Raw genomic sequence first — 22,714 nt, forward strand, 5'->3', positions numbered from 1 at the left:
ATACAAGTACACTGCAGCTCTCACAGCTGCTGCTACTCACTCTGGTCTCACAAAATTGCTGAAATAGTTAATAATACTGTTTTTTGAGCTGGGGAGGGTCTATGATGTTAGCTTAACTAAACGCTTCTAGACGCAAACGCGGTAAAACGCCGCTAAATCACGGTAAAAATCGCGGCAAAACGCGCGTTTCTAAACGCCGGTTTCAGCTTTTAAAAACAAGTGTCCTGCAGAGTTTGCATCTGCGTCTCGTGTGCATGAAGCCTTAATCTAACAATATTAGCTGATATTGTTCATATAAGAACTGCATCCCAGCCACAATCTAATTTTCATTTGTGCCCCCATATATTTTGCCCTTTTTTATATTAATGTATAAATGGATTCAATTTTCTTTTATTTGACAGAGGAATGTATTTTTGTAAAATTACATGTAATAACTGGGTAACCAAACTTATAGGACTAATGAGTAATATAAGAAAATTATTTTGACTAAGCTAAATTTGGTACAATTTAGATCCCAACTCTAGTCAAATGTTTTTTGTTTTGGACAATGTAGAGCAAGGTTAGAGTATTTGCCAGATTTTTATTGTTTGCAAGCTGGGGAGCTATCACATATTTTCTATATCGGTGAGCACTGTCCCTTGGACAGGGAGTGAAGGAAAATTCTCTTGATAACTTTTTTTTCTTTTTTCCAATTTAGTAGATTGGTGATAGTTAAAAAAACATGTTCAGACTCTTATTGCTCTTGGCACCATCTAGTTTGGTGACCACATCTTCTTGTCCTGGTTTTACAGTAATAAAAAAAAAAACAATGGAGGTTTAGAATTTTTGCAATGGGGTCACATGCTGTTAAAACAAGAAAATGTTGTCTGAAATCCTACTTTGATATAGTAACAATTATTGATTGTACTCTCAGATACATTTTTAGAACATTTGTGCATTGGAAAATTATGAATTGCGAGTATCACAAATGTGAATATTTTTGCTCTCTGTAGAATATTTGTGTATTCAGTACTCATCTTTGTAGAATTTCTAACATAGAAGCAAGTTGTCACATGGACAAAATGTTCATGGGGGAAAAAAAATCTGTTGCTGATATCCCTGCAATAAAAAGGGCATAATAAGGCCTAATGCACGCAGTCCATCAGTACTTCAGTTATTGACGTGAAGTGCCAATCAAAATTGGACATGGTGATTTTGGGCACATGCCAACAAGTTTTGGACTTGTGTAGCCTGGTAAATGCAGCTTATTTCAGGTGCATTTTGCTTGCATTTACGGTCAGTTTGGGATGCTTCCTAGACCATTGCATTAGACCTGAGTGCCTCCTTCTGAATTGCATTAGACCAACTTATAAACTGCATCAACCTGATTTTCATTAAGCCATTTTTGCTTTCCGATTGAGTTGTATGGGGAGAGAAGCAGTTCTAATGTGAACAAATGTTCATTGACAAGCTTTTTTATTGGAATCGTCCATCTCTGTCTAATCTAGTTTAAATGTTTAACTTGTTAAACTGAAATAACTAGCTGTATATAGCTAAATCTATTTCTTTGCAATTGGTTCATGATTGACCCATTTACAAAAAGTATGTAAAATTCATTGTATCACATTTGCTTAATTGCAAAACAAATTCAAATGGATCATCTTCTAAACCTTAGGTGTGCCCATACGTCATGGTAATAGCAATGTACTTGGAATGCTTTTTCATGTTAGTCACACACGAGAATTATCATGTTTACAGAGACAACATCACTTGGATTTAAATATAATGTTTGATAGCTAACACGGAGCGGCCCGCCCAGCCCCTATCCTGTTGGCTTGTGTTTTGATAGGCTAGCTGTTTGACCCCCCCCCCCAACCCCCAACATCAGCACCGAGTTTTACCTGCTGGTCTCTGCAAGCAAACAGTTTCACGCACTAAGCAGCTCTTATGTGCCTCACTGACTGCTCAAAGTGAAACTCCCCCTCTCCTAGATCAGTGCAAATCGGTGCTGCTTGTCAGTGCCACCTATCAGTGCCACCTATTAGATCCCATCTATCAGTGACAATCAGTGCTGCCTATCGTTGCAGCCTATCAGTGCTGTCAACTAGTACCAGCCTACTAGTTCCCATCAGTGCTGCCAATCAGTTCCCATCAGTGCCCACCAGTGCACGGAGTGCAGGGATGGGGAGATGCATTGGGGGCCTGGCCTGGTGGGGCACAACTGAAATCTGTCTATTTATTAATGCCACATGCTGATCTTTCGTATAATGGGTAATGACCACATTACTATTTACAATAAACTACTGGAGGTAAAATAAAGTGTCAGTAAAAGACACTGTTATGTGTTCCCATGCCACAAAAAAATGTAACTCTAACTTAACAATAATGGTGGAACCCTCTAATGCATGGAAATCTCAAACTTCAATATTATCACAATAACGGTCTCTGTGATATGTAACATCACATATAATGCACATCAAACTGAAAAAAAGACATACTGTATAAAATAAAACAGGGATGGTGGAAACCCCTCCTATAGATATTTGCCATACAGATTAACTTCAAGTGCAAAAATGCCAGTCACATGTAATACACATCAAAGTGAGAATAAGACTTTTTTTTTTTCTAAAATTTAGCAAGGATGGTGGAAACCCCTCCTACAGATAATTGCAATTCCAATTAACTTCTAGTGCAATAACATTTTCGTTTTGGAGGTTGACTGACTGTACCATTCTCTAAATTCTTGTTATACTGTTTATTTTATATTCTTTCTTGTTGTATTAAACTGAAAACTAAAGCTGGCACACAGAATTTCTGCTGTTTGCTGCCGAATCTTAAGATCAAAGGAACTGGGTGGAAAAATTGTTGGTAGAACAATGAGTGCAGGCAACCAGATGCAGTTATTTCACAGGTATTCTGAGTGCCGCAGGTGCTGGCTGTCAGTATATATTAGTCAACGGAGAAGATTTGTCCATTCACACTGTTTAGTGCAGATGGAGGAACCTATTAAATTCCCATCTGTGTGTAATGCCAGCTTTTAGACTAACTTTTTTTTTCTTAGTTTAATAAAAAGCTGACAGAAGATCTAATCCTTCTCCTCTATCTAAAAGCGTTTACTAAAACACTTTAAAACTGAAGTTTAGGAAACATATTGTGGGGATACAGTACCATACCCACTATGTAAGTGAATGGTGTGTATCCCATTGTCTACAGATGGCTGCTTTCTGCTCAAAATCCTCCATGCTGTGTGCTATTCACTGCTGCTGGATACTGCCTTAAGCATCTGTCTTCCGGGGCTATGAATCTTAGCAGCAGCTCTCAATGGAGAAAAGTGAGCCACTCGCGACCCTCTCCTGACGCCTCCATCATTCCTAAAATGCATTGAATTCTGTGAATAGAGGAGGAGGAGATGAATGACAGTGCCGCCTTCACTCATTGGCAACATTAGACATCATTTAAAGAAAAAAAGAATAAACTTCAGCTTCTTGTGCACAGAATACAGTAAAAAAATAAAAACATTTCCTTTTTAAAGGAGAAGTCCACCCTGAGCTTGTTTGGCTGGGCTTCTCCTATGGGTCATAGGAGCAAAGGAGTGCAATTAGTTTTGGTCTGCAGTCCGTTCTCTGCAGACGTCACAGGAATCTGTAAAGGCAACATGTCATCCCAACTCAAAGTCTGAATTCGCCAACTGCCTGGACTGACTCGGCCTCTCAGCGAGCCGCTCCAGTGAGCATGGAGGAGCAGAGAGGAGAGCCACTGACTGACAGGCAGCAGCTCTCCTCTTGGGGAGCTGAGAGAACTGAGCAATCAACGATGTTTGATCGCTCGGCTCTCAGTGAAGAGGCGGTGGGAAACTGATGCTGCATCCACCTAGGTAAGTATAATGGGTAAATAAAATAAAATAAAAAACATACTTCTTTTTTAATGTTTTCTAACTTGCTGTGTAATTTCTAGTACATACAGCTAGTTCTTAGGTTTGCCTAGGGCAGCTGCTTGGATGCTCCCTGCTCTAGAGCATACCCGTGGTAAACAAGTATGACATTTTTCAGTGCATACCATTGCAAATGACATAACAAGTATGTCATTCTTGCTTATTTTTATCTACAGCTTTAATTTGTGTATCCATCGTAATACATTCTTTTACCATTATGTGACATTTGTGTTTATTTATGTTACAAGGTTAAAGGTAGATCTCTATTGTTAATAATAATATTGGTACAGAGTGTACAGCTTTGTTGCAAAGTTTGAAGAGAATGATTTTACAGATTGACAATTCTTGGTTATAAACATTTTTATTTTTTTTTACCACTTCCTGCAAACTGCAGTAGCTGTACGTCGGTACTGTGACATAGAATATCGGGCTTAGGGCAGCAGGTAGCTACCATAACCCCAGTATTTTCTGAAACAACGGATGGTCCTCTTTCAGATAAAATGGTCTCTGTGGCGGGTTCACTGCAAGATCACCTTTATTGGCGGCAGGAGATGTGCCCGCTGCATTACGGTTGTCCAGAGCCACCGGTAGCGCAGAGACTTTCTCTGATCCTTTCCCCTCAGAGGCTGAGTCGAGTGAGGGAATGATGGCCCCATTTATTTATTTATTTGTATTTTTTTGTAAAAAAATTTTTTATTGCATTTAACCACTTTCAGACCGGACCAATTTGCTGGTCAAAGACCAGACCACTTTTTGCGATTCGGCACTGCGTCGCTTTAATTGACAATTGCGCGGTCGTGCGACGTGGCTCCCAAACAAAATTAACGTCCTTTTTTTCCCACAAATAGAGCTTTCTTTTGGTGGTATTTGATCACCCCTGCGGTTTTTATTTTTTGCGCTATAAACAAAAATAGAGCGATAATTTTGAAAAAAACGCATTATTTTTTACTTTTTGTAATAATAAATATCCCCCAAAAATATATAAAAAAACATTTTTTTCCCTCAGTTTAGGCCGATACGTATTCTTCTACATATTTTTGGTAAAAAAATCGCAATAAGCGATTATTGATTGGTTTGCGCAAAAGTTATAGCGTTTATAAAATAGGGATAGTTTTATAGCATTTTTATTAATAATTTTTTATTATTATTTTTTTTACTAGTAATGGCGGCGATCTGCGATTTTTATTGTGACTGCGACATTGTGGGGGACCCATCGGACATTTTTGACACATTTTTGGGACCATTGTCATTTATACAGTAATCACTGCTATATAAATGCAGTGATTCCTGTGTAAATGACACTGGCAGTGAAAGGGTTAACCAGTGGGTGGCAGTGTAGGGGTTAAGTGTTCCTAGGGGTGTGTTACTAACTGTGGGGGGGTTGGGCTGTCATTTAGTGTACACTGATCTCTGCTCCAATCACATGGAGCAGAGATCAGCGTCACTAGTTGCTAGGCAGAATGGGAAAATGTTGTTTATACAGCATTTCCTCCATTCGGCCGCTCCGTGAGACGATCGCGGGGATGCCCGCGGCGATCGAGTACGCGGGTCCCGCGACCGGACTCACGGGGGTCCCGACCAGCACGGGAGCGCGCCGCCGGCGGCGCGCTCCCGATGGTACGGCGGCAACGAATATTGGACGTACATGTACGCCAATATGCCTGCCCGTGCCATTCTGTCGACGTACATCGTCGTGCGCTGGTCGGGAAGTGGTTAAAGTGGTTGTAAACCCTTACAAACCACTTTGACCTAGAGATATTTGGCGAAAGACAGGCACTGCTGTCTATGGCGCATGAGCCATAGACAGCGGCACGCAGGCGCACTGAGCACGCCACAGTTAACGGCGATATGCCCCGAGTGGCGGCTCCCGTGCGCATGCGCGGGAGAGACGTCATGGTGGCTCCATCGAATGACAGTGCCGGAGCAGCGAGACCCACCAAGAAGATGGAGGCTCTGTACACAAGGGGACAGCGGTGACTTGGCTGGCTCCTGTGTCAGGTAAGTGACACATAATGGACTACTATGCATAGTAGTCCATTATGCTTTACCTTTGCAGGGAATCAAAGAGGAAGTAAACCCATTAGGGTTTACTTCCTCTTTAATTGTAAATGTGAGATCTGAGGTCTTTTTGACCCCAGATCTCACATTAAAGAGATCCTGACATGCTTTTTTTTTTCTATTACAAGGGATGTTTACATTTTTTGTAATAGCAATAAAAGTGATCTAACTTTTTTTTTTTTAAAGGGACAGTGTAAACATAATACTTATAAAATAAAATGTAAGGAAAAAATAAAATCGAAAGCATGCTGTCACGCCGTGCTCACACATAAATTAGTCACGTCCGCATATGTAAACGGTGTTCAAACCACACATGTGAGGTAACGCTGCAATAGTTGGTTAATTATAGAAAAAGACCTTCTCTGTAACTCAAAACTAGTAACCTGTAGAAATTTTTAAACGTTGTCTATGGAGATTTTTAAGGGTCAAAGTTTGTCGCCATTCCATGAGCGGGCATAATTTTTGAAGCGTGACATGTTGGGAATCGATTTACTCAGCATAACATTATCTTTCACAATATAAAAAAAATTGGGCTAACTTTACTGTTTTTTTTTTTTTTTTTTTTTGTTTTTTTTAATAAAAAAATATGTATATTTTTTTCTTTTTTTTTTGTTTTTTTTCCCCAAAAATTGAGTTTGTAAGACCGTTGCGCAAATATGGTGTGACATAAGGTATTGCAACGTCCGCCATTTTATTCTCTAGGATGTCTGAAAAAATATATACATATAGTGTTTGGGGGTTTTTTTAAGTAGCAAAAAAAAAGATTTTAACAATTTGTATTTGTAAAGAACAAGTTTGAAAAAATAGGCCTGGTCCTTAAGTGGTTAAAAACTTGTCAGAAATTATTATTTAGCAGTAGCGCTGAAGTGAAAGCAATGGGAGGAACATAGCCTACAAATTTGAAATACATTTAAATGTTATTTGTACTTTGAGTGAAGTGATAATTGCTTGAAATTCTTCAAAGAACAAAGTGAAATGGCCTTAAATCACTGAACAATGTATAAACCATATATTTATATTCATTACTTTGACATGTATAAGATTTGCTTTATTGTGGGCCCCAGTACACAATAGCTGCTAGGGTTAATGCCTATATAACCAGCTCTTAAAAAGGGTTGAACATCAATTAAATAGCAAATTAGCTAGAATTTGGCATTAAGAAGGCGTAGGTTGATTTTGAACAAATTATTTTGCTCATAAATGATTAATATTCTTCCATGGGTCAGAACAAATCAAACAAGGTATGCGTTGGTAGCTGACCCTTTTTTGTTGTCTTTTATTTCCAGATGATATACACAATTCATTTGCATTTCTGGATGACTCTGGGACTGCAACACTTAAAGCTCGACCTGGTCCCCGTGCCAGGCCTCTACTTCAATTCTCAAATAGTGTAAGTATCCTACAAAGAAACACTATTTCAAAGTGTATTCACATAATTCACTATTCTGTATTTCCTAAAGTTCTTAAAAAACAATAGTTTGTGAAAGGTTGTCATATTGTTGGCATCTGTGCTTGTTGTGGCAAGTCATTTGCAAAGGAGAATTTAGTGGAGTTTTTATTTTTAGGAGTGTTTACTTGGGTTTTTATTCTGCAGGTTGCCATAAATTATTATTTTTTCACCCCAAATAAAATCTTTAATTATGAGATGTTTACTATGTGAGAATATGTTCAATATTACATATAGTGATGGCTGGGGAATTGCCTTGATTATATGTACTTTGCTATTGTAACAAAAAATTAATTGATTAAAGTAATGAAAGGCCAGCTTTAATGCTGAAAAATTAACCACCAGAATATTTTACCACCCAAACCCCCCCCCCCCCCCCCCTCCCCCTGTCCGGGCCATTTTTTTTTGTAAGTATCAGGGGAGCTTGTGAGCGCTGCTGCATTGAAAAAATGTTTTTCACCTTTATGCATAGAATGCATTAAGGTGAAAAAGGGTGAAGGTTTACAACCCGTTTAAGAGTTTCAATTTGTATGCAATCAGGCAGGCCCTTGCACTACATGGTTTTGGTAAATCTAAAGGAAATTGGACAACAAAAGTTGTATAGTGTGTATGCTGTCCAACATGTTTGTTAAAGAAAAAAAAAAAAAAAGACTTAAGCATTCACAGATTTTGCAGCAAATCTCTTTTCTTTTTTTTTTTTCTTTTTATTAGAACTATGTTTTATGAGATAATCCAGATCTGCAGTAGGAACAGCATTTTTATTTTTAAACTTTTTTACTTTTTTCACAAATTAACTGTGTAAATCTAATGAGTGCACCCATAACATTGGTTTTGCAGAGCATTTTGAGATTTCCAAGAAGAGAACAGCAGTAACTTTTATTATTTCTCTATGGTTGATCTATCATACAGAGCAGGGGAAGAATGAGTTTATTCAGCTGAATACTGTATCTAATTTTAGCTTTAGTAATACAGCATACAAAAATGCTTTTTTTTCCCCAAAAATGGCTAAAATACATACATATTTTATATTTGAGAGAACTTTGGGAGCTGTCATGTCTGTCCTTCTGAAAATGCCAGTTGCCTGTGGCCTAAATATTTTGAGCCACAGACCCTGTAACAAGCATGTGGTGACCTTGCTTAAAAATCTAATTTATTGCACTGGTCTAATATAGTTTCCAAAGTAAAAATAGGAAAGAAGTATGTGAAATGTTTGCAAAAAATGTTCATTAATTAAATGATACCAAAATTATTAAAGCAAGCCTCATAAAAAAAAAAGGTGGAAAAATATGAATACAAAAAAAAGACCGAGGATATGCAGAAATACAAAAGGAAAGGTAAATCAAATTCATATAAATGCAGGAAATTGATAGAATTTTACCAAAGTAGAATGGGGACCAAGGCAAGGTAGCAGCTCTGATTCTCAAAATCTTCAGTTGGCATTGGTAAATATTTGTAAGGAAAAGCCCATGTGCATGGCTCCTCTCTATCGGACACTAACTGCCTGAAAAAACATCTTTCCTTGAAAAATGCGGCACAGGTATATAACTTTGACCAGTTCTTATCCCATTGGTTTAATGTAGGATTAGGAAGGGGCCCCCGGACAACCACTGGGCTCTAACTTCAAAATATATGGCTATGACCTAGCTGGAAACTTTCAAAGTGGATGTAAATCTTCTCCTATACCCAGCAAAATGAACAGCCTCCCAGATAGCAATGAAAAACTTGCCATAAATTTGTGGCAGTGTTGAATTGTAAGTTTAACTTGCTGCACATTTTCACTGGCAAGTTGTACACTTGCAGAGCACTTGAAGCACGAGTTCTAGTTGACACTATTTTACCAATTTGTATCAAATTTGCGTGGCAAGTCTCTAGCAAGGTCAAAGTTGCAGTGGTGAGTCTACAGCAAGAGCTCTGCAAGTCTACAGCATGAAAATTCAGTCACAGAGACCCCTGTGGTGGGATGACTATTGCACAACATAACTTAACCAGAACGTGCAGCAGACTTGTTTGCAAAGTTAATCTGGAGTCATGCAATGCAGACTTGCTGCAATTGTGCAACAAACTTGTGAAGCCTGGCAGGCCTAGCACTTACACTGTGTGAGTTGATTGGAGGAAAGAAACACACTCTCACTCCACATATGCAGAGGAACGAAGAAACTTGCAGAGCTGCTGTCCATCCAAGTTCCCTCCATGACACAAATTTCCAACTGCTTTTATCTCATGTGTCTGAGAACTTGTCTGAAATTCTCATGCTGATAACAGAGGAACAAAGAACAGCACTCAGAGCTTTGGAAAGAGATAAGTAAACACTACAGATATGTGCCCAGGTCAGATTCCATGAATGGGGTTAACAACCACTTTAAAAAAATGTTGCAAGAAATTAACATAATTAGAAATGGCCTACGAAGGAAAATTATGGAACCTCAAAATTAAAAATGGAATGCAAAGGCTGGGAATGTAAAATCAAAACTGAAAGCAATGTGTAAAGAAAATGAATGTAATAACCAATCCATATAATCACTTTGATAAATAGGAAAGGTAAGTGAGTATGAACACAATTTGGAGAAAAATTAAGATGTAAAAAAAAAAATTGTTGCAACTGGGGAAAAGGTGGTTATAAGAATATAAAGAAAACTAACCTCATGCAGGTAGATTAACCTCTTATGCACTGCAGTACATTTTTCAACGGTGGATCAGTGGCCCTTTATATACTCTACTTATGAATGCCACTGGATAAACAGCCATCAGATGGCTGATCCAATAAGTGATAGTTGTGTACCCAGCCATCATTAGATTAGTCATCACAGGGTACTATTTACTGACCCTTCCTCTTTCAACAGTTAAATGAGTGAGATTGTGTAATTATGAATGGACACGGAATGAATGGATCAGCAGCTGTAGTTGCTGATCCATTCATTCCATTGCAGGGACACTGGGATTTTTTTTAACCCTTTAAGCCCCCCCTTCCTACACATACTAGATCCAATGGGACTTGTAAATTAACACCTCACCTGCCTTATCCTGCCCATCTGAACATTAACCCCTTCATCTCCATCGCCCCACTGTATGTGACCAGTACAGTAATCCTCTCATTTACTCCCTCTGTGTATGACCTGTACATTAATCTAGTGTACAATTAATTATCAGGCTCTGTGTGTAATCCCCTCAGCACCAGTGGGTTTCTTCATTCACAATTTTTTATATATAAAAAATAATTTTAACGCCATGTGACAACCCCAACCCCCACCGGGGAGATTTCACTTTCTGTCTTGGGACAAATGCCTGAAAAACAGCATTCCAACACATCTCTATGGCATGTTGAACTACAGGTGTAGAGCATTTTGTGTTCTATCTATTCAGGATGCTTGTGTAATATATTTTTCTCAAATCGCCTTTCAGGACAACCCCGGAGAGAGTGTAGCTCCACCTTGCAATCAGGAAACACATGCCCACTTTAAAAACACCTCCTCCTCCTCCATGGCTTCAGTTATTGTGTTTCCTCCTTGGAGGAAGCATGTGCCTGAACCAGGGAGAGCTACACTCTCTGCAGGGGAGTAAGGCTTACCTTTTGTTGCAGGTTGTTTCTCTTTGACCCCCAGCAGCATCTCCACGGGGAGAGGACTCCTGGAGCTCCTGGTCCCGCCATCTCACGGGAGTAAGGACCCTCGGAGTGCCGGCGTCGGGTGCCCGGTGTCCGCTTGTTAGCGCAGGGAGGGCTCTGTTGCTGGCGGAGGCCGCTGCAGGTCAGCGGCATGGCTCCGTTTTCGGCGCCGGGTCCCGGGCGGCGACGGCGTCGTTCACGGTGACGCGCGGGCGCTCTGAGGGGGCGTGGCGCCGTGGTTCAGCGCCTGGAACGCAGGGGTCATGGGGCGGGTCAGGTGACCGTGTGCTTCCGCTTCCGGCCGGCCTTGATGACGCGGAGGCCGGGAAAATTTAAAATGAGAGCTGTTTGTAAAATAGCTGCCTCACTCAAACGATGGAAGAGTGCAAGCCAGCTATGGCGGAGACAGGCGCCCCCAGCACCGGTCCAGCCCAGGTACGTAAGGTGCACTGGCACCCTCTGCTTTACTGTGGGTATGTCTTTGTTTGTTCCCCCCTCTTGGGGGCCTGTCGCTGCAGGTCAGAGGTGGACTTCGCTCTGACCTTTTGCAGCCTAGTTCTGGGGTCTCACTAGTAGGTCTGTTTGGTGGTGGGTCTCTGCACTGGCTTGGTGTTAAGCAACTGCTTGTTGAGAGCTTTTAGTGAATTAAACCTGTATGTCGTTTCAGGAAAAATCACTAGGAAAAGCTAGACCAGGTCAGAGAAAATGTCCTTCCTGCAAAACCCCCCTCAGAGATTCATGGCAGAAGGCAATGTGCAGAAATTGTATCAGAGAATTGGTGGAAGAGGAAACATCTCAACAATATAAGGATTTGTTTTCTTCGGTTAAAGAGCTGACAAACTCTTTGAGTTCAGTCAAGTCCATCCTGATACAAAACCCTCCCGCACAGACCGAGCCTCAGAACTTACCGCCCAGCCCCAGGGCGTCGTCATCCAGACAGGTGGAAACTGAAGAGTCTGGAGACGAAGGGGGTAGTACTCTCATCTCCTTCAGGGATTCTGAGGAGGAGGAAGAGGAAGAAGATAGCAGGGGCTCCAAATTCAAGCTATCACTAGAGGAAGTAGATGATATTTTAAAAGCAATCTACACTACTCTAGAAATTCAGGAAGAAAGAGTACAACTGTCAGTTCATGACAAAATGTACCAGGGGTTGGACGAAACAAAACGGCGAGTTTTTCCTGTCCACAGGGTCCTCTCAGACTCAGTGAGAAAGGAGTGGAAGGACCCAGAAAAAGCCCCTTTCTTCTCTAAAGCTCTCAAAAGAAGGTTTCCCTTCGAAGATAAGGACTCAGAGGTTTGGAACAAGAAACCCAGAGTCGATGCAGCTTTCTCGCAGGTATCCAGACGAACGGATCTAGCCTTTGAAGATATGGGGATCCTTAAAGACCCAATGGACAAAAAAGCTGACTCCATCCTTAAAAAAGCTTGGGATGCTGCGTCAGTCAGTCTAAAACCAGCAATGGCAGCTACGGTGGTGGCCAGGAATCTGGAATGTTGGGTAGAGAAGCTGAAGAGCCATATTGAGGCGGGGACACCCCGCAAGGATCTCTTAGAGTCCTTTCCACTGATCCTGAATGCAGTCAAATACATGGCGGATGCATCAGCAGAATCAGTTAAACTGGCCGCTAGGTCTTCGGCTCTTGTAAATTCAGCCAGGAGAGCAGTTTGGCTGAAAACATGGTCTGGGGACACTGCCTCTAAGGTCAAGCTGTGTGGTCTTCCCTTCTCGGGTGACTTGCTCTTTGGTCCTGATTTAGAGTCTGTGCTGGATAGAACAGCCGATAAAAAGAAGGCTTTTCCAGTTAAGAAAAAGCAGATTGCTAAAAAGAATTTTCGTGCTTTTCAGCAGTCCCATAAAAAAGACCAGGAGCACAAGAGCAGATGGGGTTCACAGAAGGGCAAAGGCAGGGGTGGAGTCCTCTTTAGATCTCCCCCAGAGCAGTCCCCTAAGAACAAGTGACAATATCTCCCCAGTGGGGGGGAGACTGTCAGCTTTTCGCGAACAATGGGACAGGCTGTCTCCAAATCTGTTCGTGAAGAGCGTTGTCGATCAGGGGTACAGGTTGGAGTTTTCAGAACTACCCCCGAGCAGGTTTTATGTGACAACATTGCCAAGGGATCAGGAGAAGGCCTCTGCAATGAAGCTGTTGTTACAGGAGCTGATACAGCAAGAGGTTCTGATTCAAGTCCCAGTAAGCCAGCAGGGCGGGGGTTTTTATTCACATATTTTTCTGGTGAAAAAACCCTCAGGGAAGTACCGTCTAATCCTGAATCTGAAATTCCTGAACAGGTTCATTCGGTACAAACATTTCAGGATGGATACAATTTTCTCCATCACAAAGCTGTTGACCCCAGAATGCTTCATGGCATCCCTGGACCTAAGGGATGCCTACCTTCATATACCAATTCATCAGGCATCGCAGCAGTTCCTGCGCCTGGCATTGAAGGTAGGGAGTTCGGTATGGCACCTCCAATTCAGGGCTCTGCCGTTCGGACTCTCGTCCTCTCCCAGGGTCTTTACGAAGATTATGGCAGAGGCTTTGGAACCCCTGAAATTGAAGGGGATTCCAGTCGTTCCTTATCTGGACGATCTTTTGTTTTTTGCAGACTCCAGGGAGCAGGTCCTAGTCAATCTCCAGAGGGCCCAGTCTCACCTCGAGGGCCTGGGATGGCTTCTAAACCTAGAGAAGTCAATCCTGACCCCCTCACAGGAAATGAAATTTCTGGGGTATACATTAAATTCGATTCTCCAGAAAGTTTTCCTGCCGTTGGAAAAACAGGAAAAGTTACAGCTAGCTGTACAGCGGATACAGAGCAACCAGACAGTCTCAGTCAGGATGGCTATGGCAGTTCTGGGCCTGCTTACGGCAGCAATCCCGGCTGTTCAGTGGGCCAGGTTCCATTCCAGACCCCTTCAGAGGGAGGTTCTGTCAAGCTGGTCCCATCAGGATCCTTTGGAAAAACAGCTAAAAATTTCGTCAAAGACGAAAAGGGCTCTTTGGTGGTGGAGAGACCAGGCAAACCTCTCAAGGGGCCTGGTGTGGACCTTTCCTGTGGACAAGCGCCTTACTACAGATGCAAGTGCCTGGGGCTGGGGAGCCCATCTGGATGGTCAGACATCTCAGGGGGTCTGGTCCAAACAGGAAGCTCAAAGATCATCCAACTGGAGGGAGTTGAAGGCGATCTTTCTGGGTTTAGTGGCATTTCAGCAGAGTTTGAGAGGCCACCATGTTCAGGTGTTGTCAGACAACACAACAGCGGTTACCTACATTATGAAGCAAGGGGGAACCAGAAGCAGGAGCTTGATGGAGCTGGCCAATCTGTTGTTAGCCTGGGCAGAACAGAACACAGCCTCACTATCGGCAGTGCATCTGAAGGGCTCTCAGAATTTGTTTGCGGACCTCCTAAGCAGGCGCAAATTGCTAGAGGCAGAATGGAGTCTGAATCAGGAAGTGTTCCTGATGATCTCCGAGGCCTGGGGGGTTCCTCAGGTAGACCTTTTTGCCAGCCAGCAGAACTCAAAGGTGGACAGATTCTTTTCTCTTCACCGAGGAGATGCAGCAATAGGGTTGGATGCATTCGCTCACCCCTGGCATTACCAGCTGTGCTATGCCTTTCCCCCCTTTCCTCTAATTCCACTAGTACTGAGGAAATTCAGGGAAGAAAGGACAGACTTAATACTAGTCACTCCTTTTTGGCCAAAAAGACCCTGGTTCGTGGGTCTTCGAAACCTAGCCTCGAAGCCCCCATGGAGGTTACCACTCAGAAAAGATCTGTTATCCCAGGGGACAGTAAGTCATCCAGAAGTGGAACTCCTGCAGCTAACCGCCTGGTTTCTGAGGAGGACCTGTTAAAGGCTAAAGGTCTCTCAGATAAAGTAGTAAAGACCCTGCTGTCCAGTAGGAAGGCAGTTACACAGGCAATTTACATGAAGGTCTGGAAAAAGTTCAACTCCTGGTGCAGTTCTAGAGAACTCAAGGTCAAGAGCACGGTGTCAGTCTTGGAGTTTCTCCATGAAGGAATGGAGAAGGGTCTCGCAGCCAGTACCCTGAAGACTCAGGTGGCTGCCTTATCAGTTTTCTTTGAAAAGACTTTATCTAAAGAAACTTTAATTTCTAGATTTTTTAGGGCTCTTGCTCGAAATAGACCAGTAGCCCTTAAAGACTTTCCCAGTTGGGATTTGTCTACAGTTTTACAGGGTCTCTCGGGAGCACCGTTTGAACCCTTACAGGAGGCTTCTTTGCAGAAGGTGGTTTTAAAAACAATCTTTTTGGTGGCCATCACCTCGGCCAGGAGAGTCAGCGAGCTCCAAGCTCTAGCTATTACAGAACCTTTCCTTAGAATTTATCAGGACAGGGTGGTACTGAGGACGGATCCAGCATTCCTACCGAAAGTATCCTCAACTTTCCATCGATCACAGGAAATAGTGTTACCTACATTCTCTGCAAGCCCAGCAAATGCAGGAGAGGAAGTTTTTCACACATTGGATGTGAGAAGATGTCTTTTACAGTTTCTGAAAGTTACTAAAGAATTTAGAAAATCAAACGCCCTCTTTGTGATATTTTCTGGATCACGCAAGGGGGAGAAAGCTTCTAAAAGTACGCTGGGTAGGTGGCTTAAGTTGGCTATAACAGAAGCCTATAAAGCAAAAGGAGAAATACCTCCCTCAGGTATTGCTGCCCACTCTACTAGATCCACGGCAGTTTCCTGGGCTGAAAGGGCCGGTGCCACGCCTGAACAAATCTGCAAGGCTGCCACTTGGTCCAGTTATTCGACATTTCTCCGGCATTACCGGTTAGATCTACTGTCTGCAGCAGATCAGGCCTTCGGCAGGAAGGTACTGCAGGCAGTAGTCCCGCCCTAGGGTAAGTTTCTCGGTTATCCTCTCCGGGGTTGTCCTGAAAGGCGATTTGAGAAAGACTCAGTTAGACTTACCGGTGACGGTATTTCTAAGAGCCTTTCAGGACAACCGTTACTTCCCTCCCTAGGTTATGCTTAGTAAATGTATTAAGTTCTACCATGGTGTTGTGCTTTCTGTGCTTTGTTTTCCAGCGTCGGAAGGCCACAATAACTGAAGCCATGGAGGAGGAGGAGGTGTTTTTAAAGTGGGCATGTGTTTCCTGATTGCAAGGTGGAGCTACACTCTCTCCGGGGTTGTCCTGAAAGGCTCTTAGAAATACCGTCACCGGTAAGTCTAACTGAGTCTTTTCAATTTCACCTGTTACCTGAAACTGCACAGTATAATATTTATATCATTTTATACCTGGAGCTGGATTTCCAGAACTGAAGCACGTAACCTTTTGGGGCACAAAGTAACACCCTTCTGTTAGTATCATTACACAGTGCTTTTCTGGGTTTACTAGTCCTAACCTGGTTCAAAATATTGTGCTACTGGGTAAATAAACTTATATGGGGTGAATGATCATGTCAAAATCATGTCTCATTAGGGGTTGCATTTTATTTATAGAGGAATATATCTCTAAGTGGTTGAGATCGCAAATAGTGTGTGCTATATGTCCACATCACCAAAATATCATATATACTATGGAAATATTTGTAGTCATAGGACTTTATGTGGACATATAGAAAAAACACAGTTTAACCACTTCAGCCCTGGAAGAATTTTACCCCCTTCCTGACGAGCATTTTTGCAATGCAGAACTGCGTCTCTTTAATTTAATTTAAGATTTAAGAAAAAATTAATTTATTTAATTGACAATTGCGTAGTCGTGCGACGTGGTTCCTGAATAAAATTGACATGCTTTTTTTCCCCCACAAATAGAGCTTTCTTTTGGTGGTATTTGATCACCCCTGCGGTTTTTATTTTTTGCGCTATAAACAAAAGAAGAGCGACAATTTTGAAAAAAATGCATTATTTTTGACTTTTTGCTATAATAAATATCCCCCCAAAATATATATATAAAAAAAAGATTTCTTTCCTCGGTTTAGGCCGATACGTATTCTTCTACATATTTTTAGTAAAAAAAAAATCGCAATAAGCGATTGGTTTGTGCAAAAGTTATAGCTTTTACAAAATGGGGGATAGTTTTATGGCATTTTAATTAATAATAATAATAAAAAATTTTCTTTCTTTTCTTTCTTTTCTTTCTTTCTTTTCTTTCTTTCTTTTCTTTCTTTCTTTTCTTTCTTTCTTTCTTTCTTTTCTTTCTTCCTTTCTTTTCTTTCTTTCTTTCCTTTCTTTCTTTCCTTCCTTTTTCTTTTCGTGACTGCAACATTATGGCGGACATTTTTAGGACCATTGTCATTTATACAGCAATCGGTGCTATACAGATGTACTGATTCCTGTGTAAATGACACTGGCAGTGAAGGGGTTAACCAGGAGGTGGCAGTGTAATTTAATTTCATTAAAACATTACAAAATGTATTAAAAATACTCTCCACTTAGAGGTTCACAATATGTACTAATCCCATGCATGGTTCACATGCAACAAAGATACCACTGTCCCTAACTAGTTGGCCATCACAGTAAGCGGCATTGGAAGGCTGCATAAGATATAAACACGGCAAAGGATAAATCCAAGGGGGGAAAAAAACTATCTCACTTACCGACCAGCTCACAAACAACCAATTAAACCTGTCTAACGGTATGCGTTTAAAGCAGGGGTTTAGTCTGCACGCATTTGCAAATGCACTCATAAACCACAGAGCCTCGTCATGGCACCCTGGGAGCTGTGGTACCTAACACTAACTTATAAGTGTCCTTATAATGGAGGTACGTACTGTGATGGCCAGCTATAGATGGGGGCAGTGGCATCTTTTGTATCACTGTAGTGTATATTGGTCAGGCAATGCACTGACACCTTTGCAGCCATTGAGCTATATGCTGTGTGCTCCTATACCTTTTTAAGAAGAGGTGGGCTCCCCTTCAGTCCACCTGGCCTCACCTATCCATCAGAATGCATGTGCCTCCACTGTGGGGACACGTATAAGTTAGTGGTAGGTACCACAGATACCAGGGTGCCATGGCAAAGCTCTGTGGCTTACGCATGCATTTGCAACTGCGTGCAGACTAAACAGGTTTAACTGGTTGTCTGTGAGCTGGTCGGTAAGCAAGCTTGTTTTTTTTCCCTTAGATTTATCCTTGGCCCTGTTTATACAGATTACATGCAAGCTTGACGTGTTTCAAGAATCCTTCTTTAGAAGGATATTGAAGGAATCGATACATTGGAAACCTCTATTGATCTTTATGAAGATCTCAAAGAATATGGTTGCCTGGAATTTGCAACCTGAATATGTTTATCAAGGAGGTGTATCTGAAAAATCCAAGATAGAGCCACTATCTCTCAGGTGAAGATAGCCAAAGGTATCCTTAAAACAACCAGGCAGTCTAGCAAGATCAAACTCCTAACAGTGTAACTATGAGGAGGTAGTCTTACTTTTTTTCAAATGGTAGCAAGAGCTCCCCAACAGTGTCCATAAAAAGGACAAATCTTAGAGTCCTGCAGTACTCACATCCTTCCAGCGTGTTGGAAGGATACTGGCTGCATCATCAGTCTGCGTTAATGCGTATCTCACAGTTAGATTACTGAATCATGTAGGCACACAACTGTAATTTTAGTAACACTCAGAATCATATTTTTAATGCAAAACATGTACTTATCCTTGTCCTTTATCAATAGCTATTGTGGAAATGTGTAAAACCTTGTTGACAGGTTGAACTGTGATATTACTCTTTTGCAAATGAGCTTCTTTAAACCAAGCATTTACCATTAGCCTAGTAAACATGTAAAAAAGTGCCTAAAGCTCCACCTGCTGACTGAATGTGCAAAATGGAAAATATTCATATGCAATATTTTATTTTATTTTTATGAGACAGAAAATTTTAGTTTTTCCCTGTAGTTTTTTAGTGTGGGGTGCAATTAACTTTGCATTGCAATACACATCTACAGTGTGTTATCTTGCAGCGCATTATAACATGGATGATTATATGCACACAATGGTGTGACAAATGATGATGGTTCAGGTAGGGAAAGGTTTATCAGTGTAGCGGATACTTACTTACTTTTTTTTTTGTACTTGTTTTCAAGAATGCTTGGTTATCGGTGACCTTTTGGGGGAAAAAAAACACAACGGTGATAAGTTAATTTTAACTTTCACTTACTTTGAATTTGTGTGTTTTATGATGATACTGCCTTATCTTACTGGCTTTTAGATGGTTGGAAATCGCAATACAGGTTTGGTAAGTAGCTTTCAGTTAGGCCGCGTACACACGCGGGGACTGTTCGCCCAACTTTGTCCGTCAAACAGTTTCAGCAAACAGTCCGCTCAAAATTAGCATGGACGGACATGGCCACACACGACGAACGAACAGTTTGCTGAAACCGTGCGCGATGACGTGAACGGCACGTACGACGGGACTAGAAAACGACGTCCTATACACTGCAATGCAAACTTCGGCGTGTAAATCCTTTCTGAGCATGCGCGGAACTTAGTTTGACGAACAAGCCTACACACGAGGGGACTGTTCGCTGAAACAAAGTTTCAGCGGACAGTTTTTCGGAATTTCCGAAAAACCTTGTTCAGCGGACTGTTTGCTGAAACTGTCCGCTGAAAGCCCACACACGAGCGGACTGTCCGCCGAAACACTGTTCAGCGGACAAAGTTGGGCGAACAGTCCCCGCGTGTGTACGCGGCCTAAGGCAAACATAACATTACTCAGTGTCAAATACTGAGTAGTTTTTAGTGCTTCTATTGTGTAAAAGGAGCAGTCAAGGCTATAAAGTTAACGCAATGGAATTAGGACAGCTGATTTGGTGTATTTTTATTTGTTTATTTTTCATTTTTTTGTTTTCCATCAGTCTTATAAGGATTCTGCTTGGACAACTACTCGGGTAAATGCAGTACTTGTAAGATGGGTGAAAGCTCTCCGAAAAATAAATGTGGTGGGAATATGATTTATTTGTGGAAGTTTAAAACAACCAATGTACCCCAACTATGTTCACCTTGCTTATTACTTTTTCATTCTTGATTACAGAACACAGATGCTCAAGGACTTGCTGTACCTACTCCTTCTGTCCCAACAGGGTATTCTGACAATCTTTCTATAGGTAAGCTCAAGTTGTGCTCTTTCTCTTCATGTTTAACCTACAGCACTGGTTCCAAAGCATCTAAAAAAAAAATTGCCTAGAATGACAAGGCGTGAGAATGCAGTATCAATGCAGTATCAAAATGGAAAAAATAAATGTATTAAGTAAACAATTGATGTCTAATTGGCTAGTCAATATTTTATATAATTCCATAGTTTTGCTTTTGTAAAGATGGTTACATAGCTGGTCAGGTTGAAAAAACGATACAAGTCCATCTAGTACACCCAATAAAAAAAATAGAAAAAACTCTCCTAAAGGCCCATAGTCATACAAAATCTGTAAAGGTTATGTTTTTTCAGAGTATAAAAGGTTTAACATTCAATCTGTAATAAATACTATATCTATACCCTACAGGTCTAAAAAGTATTATTTTGGAGTGAGTAGGAAATGTTAAAACTCCTGCTAATTTTTCTGTCATCTTAACCATTTGAAAGAGTTCCCCTCACTTAGACCCGATACACACTATTCGATTTTCAGATTTTTTTCAGATTTTTTTCAGATTTTTTTCAGATTTTTTTCAGATTTTTTTCAGATTTTTTTTCAGATTTTTTTTCAGATTTTTTTTCAGATTTTTTTTCCAGATTTTTTTTCCAGATTTTTTTTCCAGATTTTTTTTCCAGATTTTTTTTCCAGATTTTTTTTCCAGATTTTTTTTCCAGATTTTTTTTCCAGATTTTTTTTTCAGATTTTTTTTTCAGATTTTTTTCAGATTTACCAAAACCATGTAGTGCAAGGGCCTGCCTGATTGCACACAAATTGCAACTCTTAATGTTGGTCCTCAAATTCTATGGTTTGGGTAAATCTGAAGACAAAAATCTGCAGAAAATCTAATAAGGGTCTTACTCTCTTGTGGACAAGTAGGTTAAAGGAACATTGTCCAGTGAGGAAAATCCCCACTAAGATGGAGCAACTGTTTCTAAATATTTACAATCCTTTCCTGTACAAAGGACAACTCAAAATTTTTGATTTTTTTTCTCATTTTTAGTATAGCATGGCATACTAGCTCATTATGTAATGCTCACCTGAGAACAAAGCCCCGCTGTGTTGACCATACACAGAACTGGCCGGCGACATCGCTCCCGGTGTTACTTCCAGGTATCGTGGGCTCCGGCAAAATGTGATTGGCCAGAGCCGAGATGACGTCACTCCCGCACATACGCATAGGAGCCGTGGATAATGGCACACTCACTGGAGTAATGACACATACGTGCCATTGCTTCAGTGCTCATGTGCCAATGACATCGGCACATGCAGATACAGGGGATATCGCCTAAACTGTGCAGGTTTAAGAGAGATCCGGGGTAACTACAGGTAAGCCTTATTATAGGCTTACTTGTATTAAAAAGTGTATTGTAAGGGTTTACAACCACTTTAAAGGATAGGCTGTAACTTACTGTCTTGGCATGTCATGAATTTAATGCCCCGTACACACGAGCGGACTTTCTGCTCAAGCATACAAACGGTCACACACAAGTTCTCTAAACTTTTGACTGCCAAGAACGTGGTGATGTACAACACTACGACAAACCAAGAAAATTAAGTTCAATGCTTCCGAGCATGCTTTGAATTGTTTGAGCATACGTAGGAATTTTGCGCATCGGAATTGCTACAGACGATCGGGATTTTCGATCGGAACTTTTTCCGTTGGAAAAATAGAGAACCTGCTTTCAATCTTTTGCTGGCGGAATTCTGAAAGTCTGATGGAGAAAACATGTGGTCGGAATTTCCGACCAAAAGCTCACATCGGAGTTTTGCTGGTGGAATTTCCGATCGTGTGTACTGGGCATAAAACGTCTTTCTGATCTGCCTATTTAAAAAAAAAAAAAAAAAAAAAAAAAAAAAAACTGTCCTTTGGACTCTCCTCTTCATAGTCTAAAAAACGCAATCCATTCACTCGCAGCTTTTTGTGAGCTTGAAGCCAAAAATGTAATTTGTATGTTCAAATGCTAGTGCATACTGCTCACGAATCGCAGGCATCAATGTTTTAAAGCTGCATGATACAGAATTATAGCACATCTCAAAAAGGTCAAGACCACTGCATGTAATTTGTCACGAAGATTTAACATTTTATTGATTTTTTTTTTTTTGAAATAATGTTTGCATTAGAATACTTATGCTTATCTCTTAAATTAAGTTGGGGGCTGAATCCGAGTCCCCAATTTGGTTGCTCTCCATTTATTTAGGATAAAAAAACAGCAATTAATACTGTGGCTACTGTTTTCCTACCTTCCAGCTTTTACCTGCAATTTAACTAGCACACTACATCTATTATGCATCTGAAAACAAAATTTCTTCACCCACTACATCCAGTTATTGCTGGAAGCATGGTATGGGTATAAGCATGTCTGGGACAAGACCATGTACAGCCTGACCCCTTCTATTTCTGGCTATCGCATATTTGGTTCTGCATTCGATTTAGGAAGCAAAACATTATACTCAAGTTGAATACGAAGTAGTAATCTGTATTTTTTGTTTTCTATAAGGGACCGTCCACACCTATGTATTGCAGTAACATGCAATGACAAGGCTGTGTCAGAAATAAATAGTCCTTTTTTTTTTCCAAGTGTGGTGTGTTGACCGCTTAAAATGAT

General features: G+C 41.0%; 1 protein-coding gene across 1 annotated transcript in view; it reads left to right on the plus strand.

Annotated features, from left to right (window-relative positions):
• CUNH6orf132 (chromosome unknown C6orf132 homolog) overlaps nt 1-22,714 on the plus strand; it is a 63,881-nt gene that overhangs the window by 33,824 nt on the left and 7,343 nt on the right. The window contains exons 2-3 of the mRNA XM_077481525.1: nt 7,255-7,358; nt 20,012-20,084. Of these exons, the coding sequence (XP_077337651.1) occupies nt 7,255-7,358; nt 20,012-20,084 (177 nt within the window). The remainder of the gene's footprint in view (nt 1-7,254; nt 7,359-20,011; nt 20,085-22,714) is intronic.

This window comes from Lithobates pipiens, unplaced genomic scaffold (genome assembly GCF_037356315.1).
Source record: "Lithobates pipiens isolate NorthernLeopardFrog02 unplaced genomic scaffold, aLitPip1_a1.2 Scaffold_16, whole genome shotgun sequence".
Taxonomy (NCBI): Eukaryota; Metazoa; Chordata; class Amphibia; order Anura; family Ranidae; genus Lithobates; species Lithobates pipiens.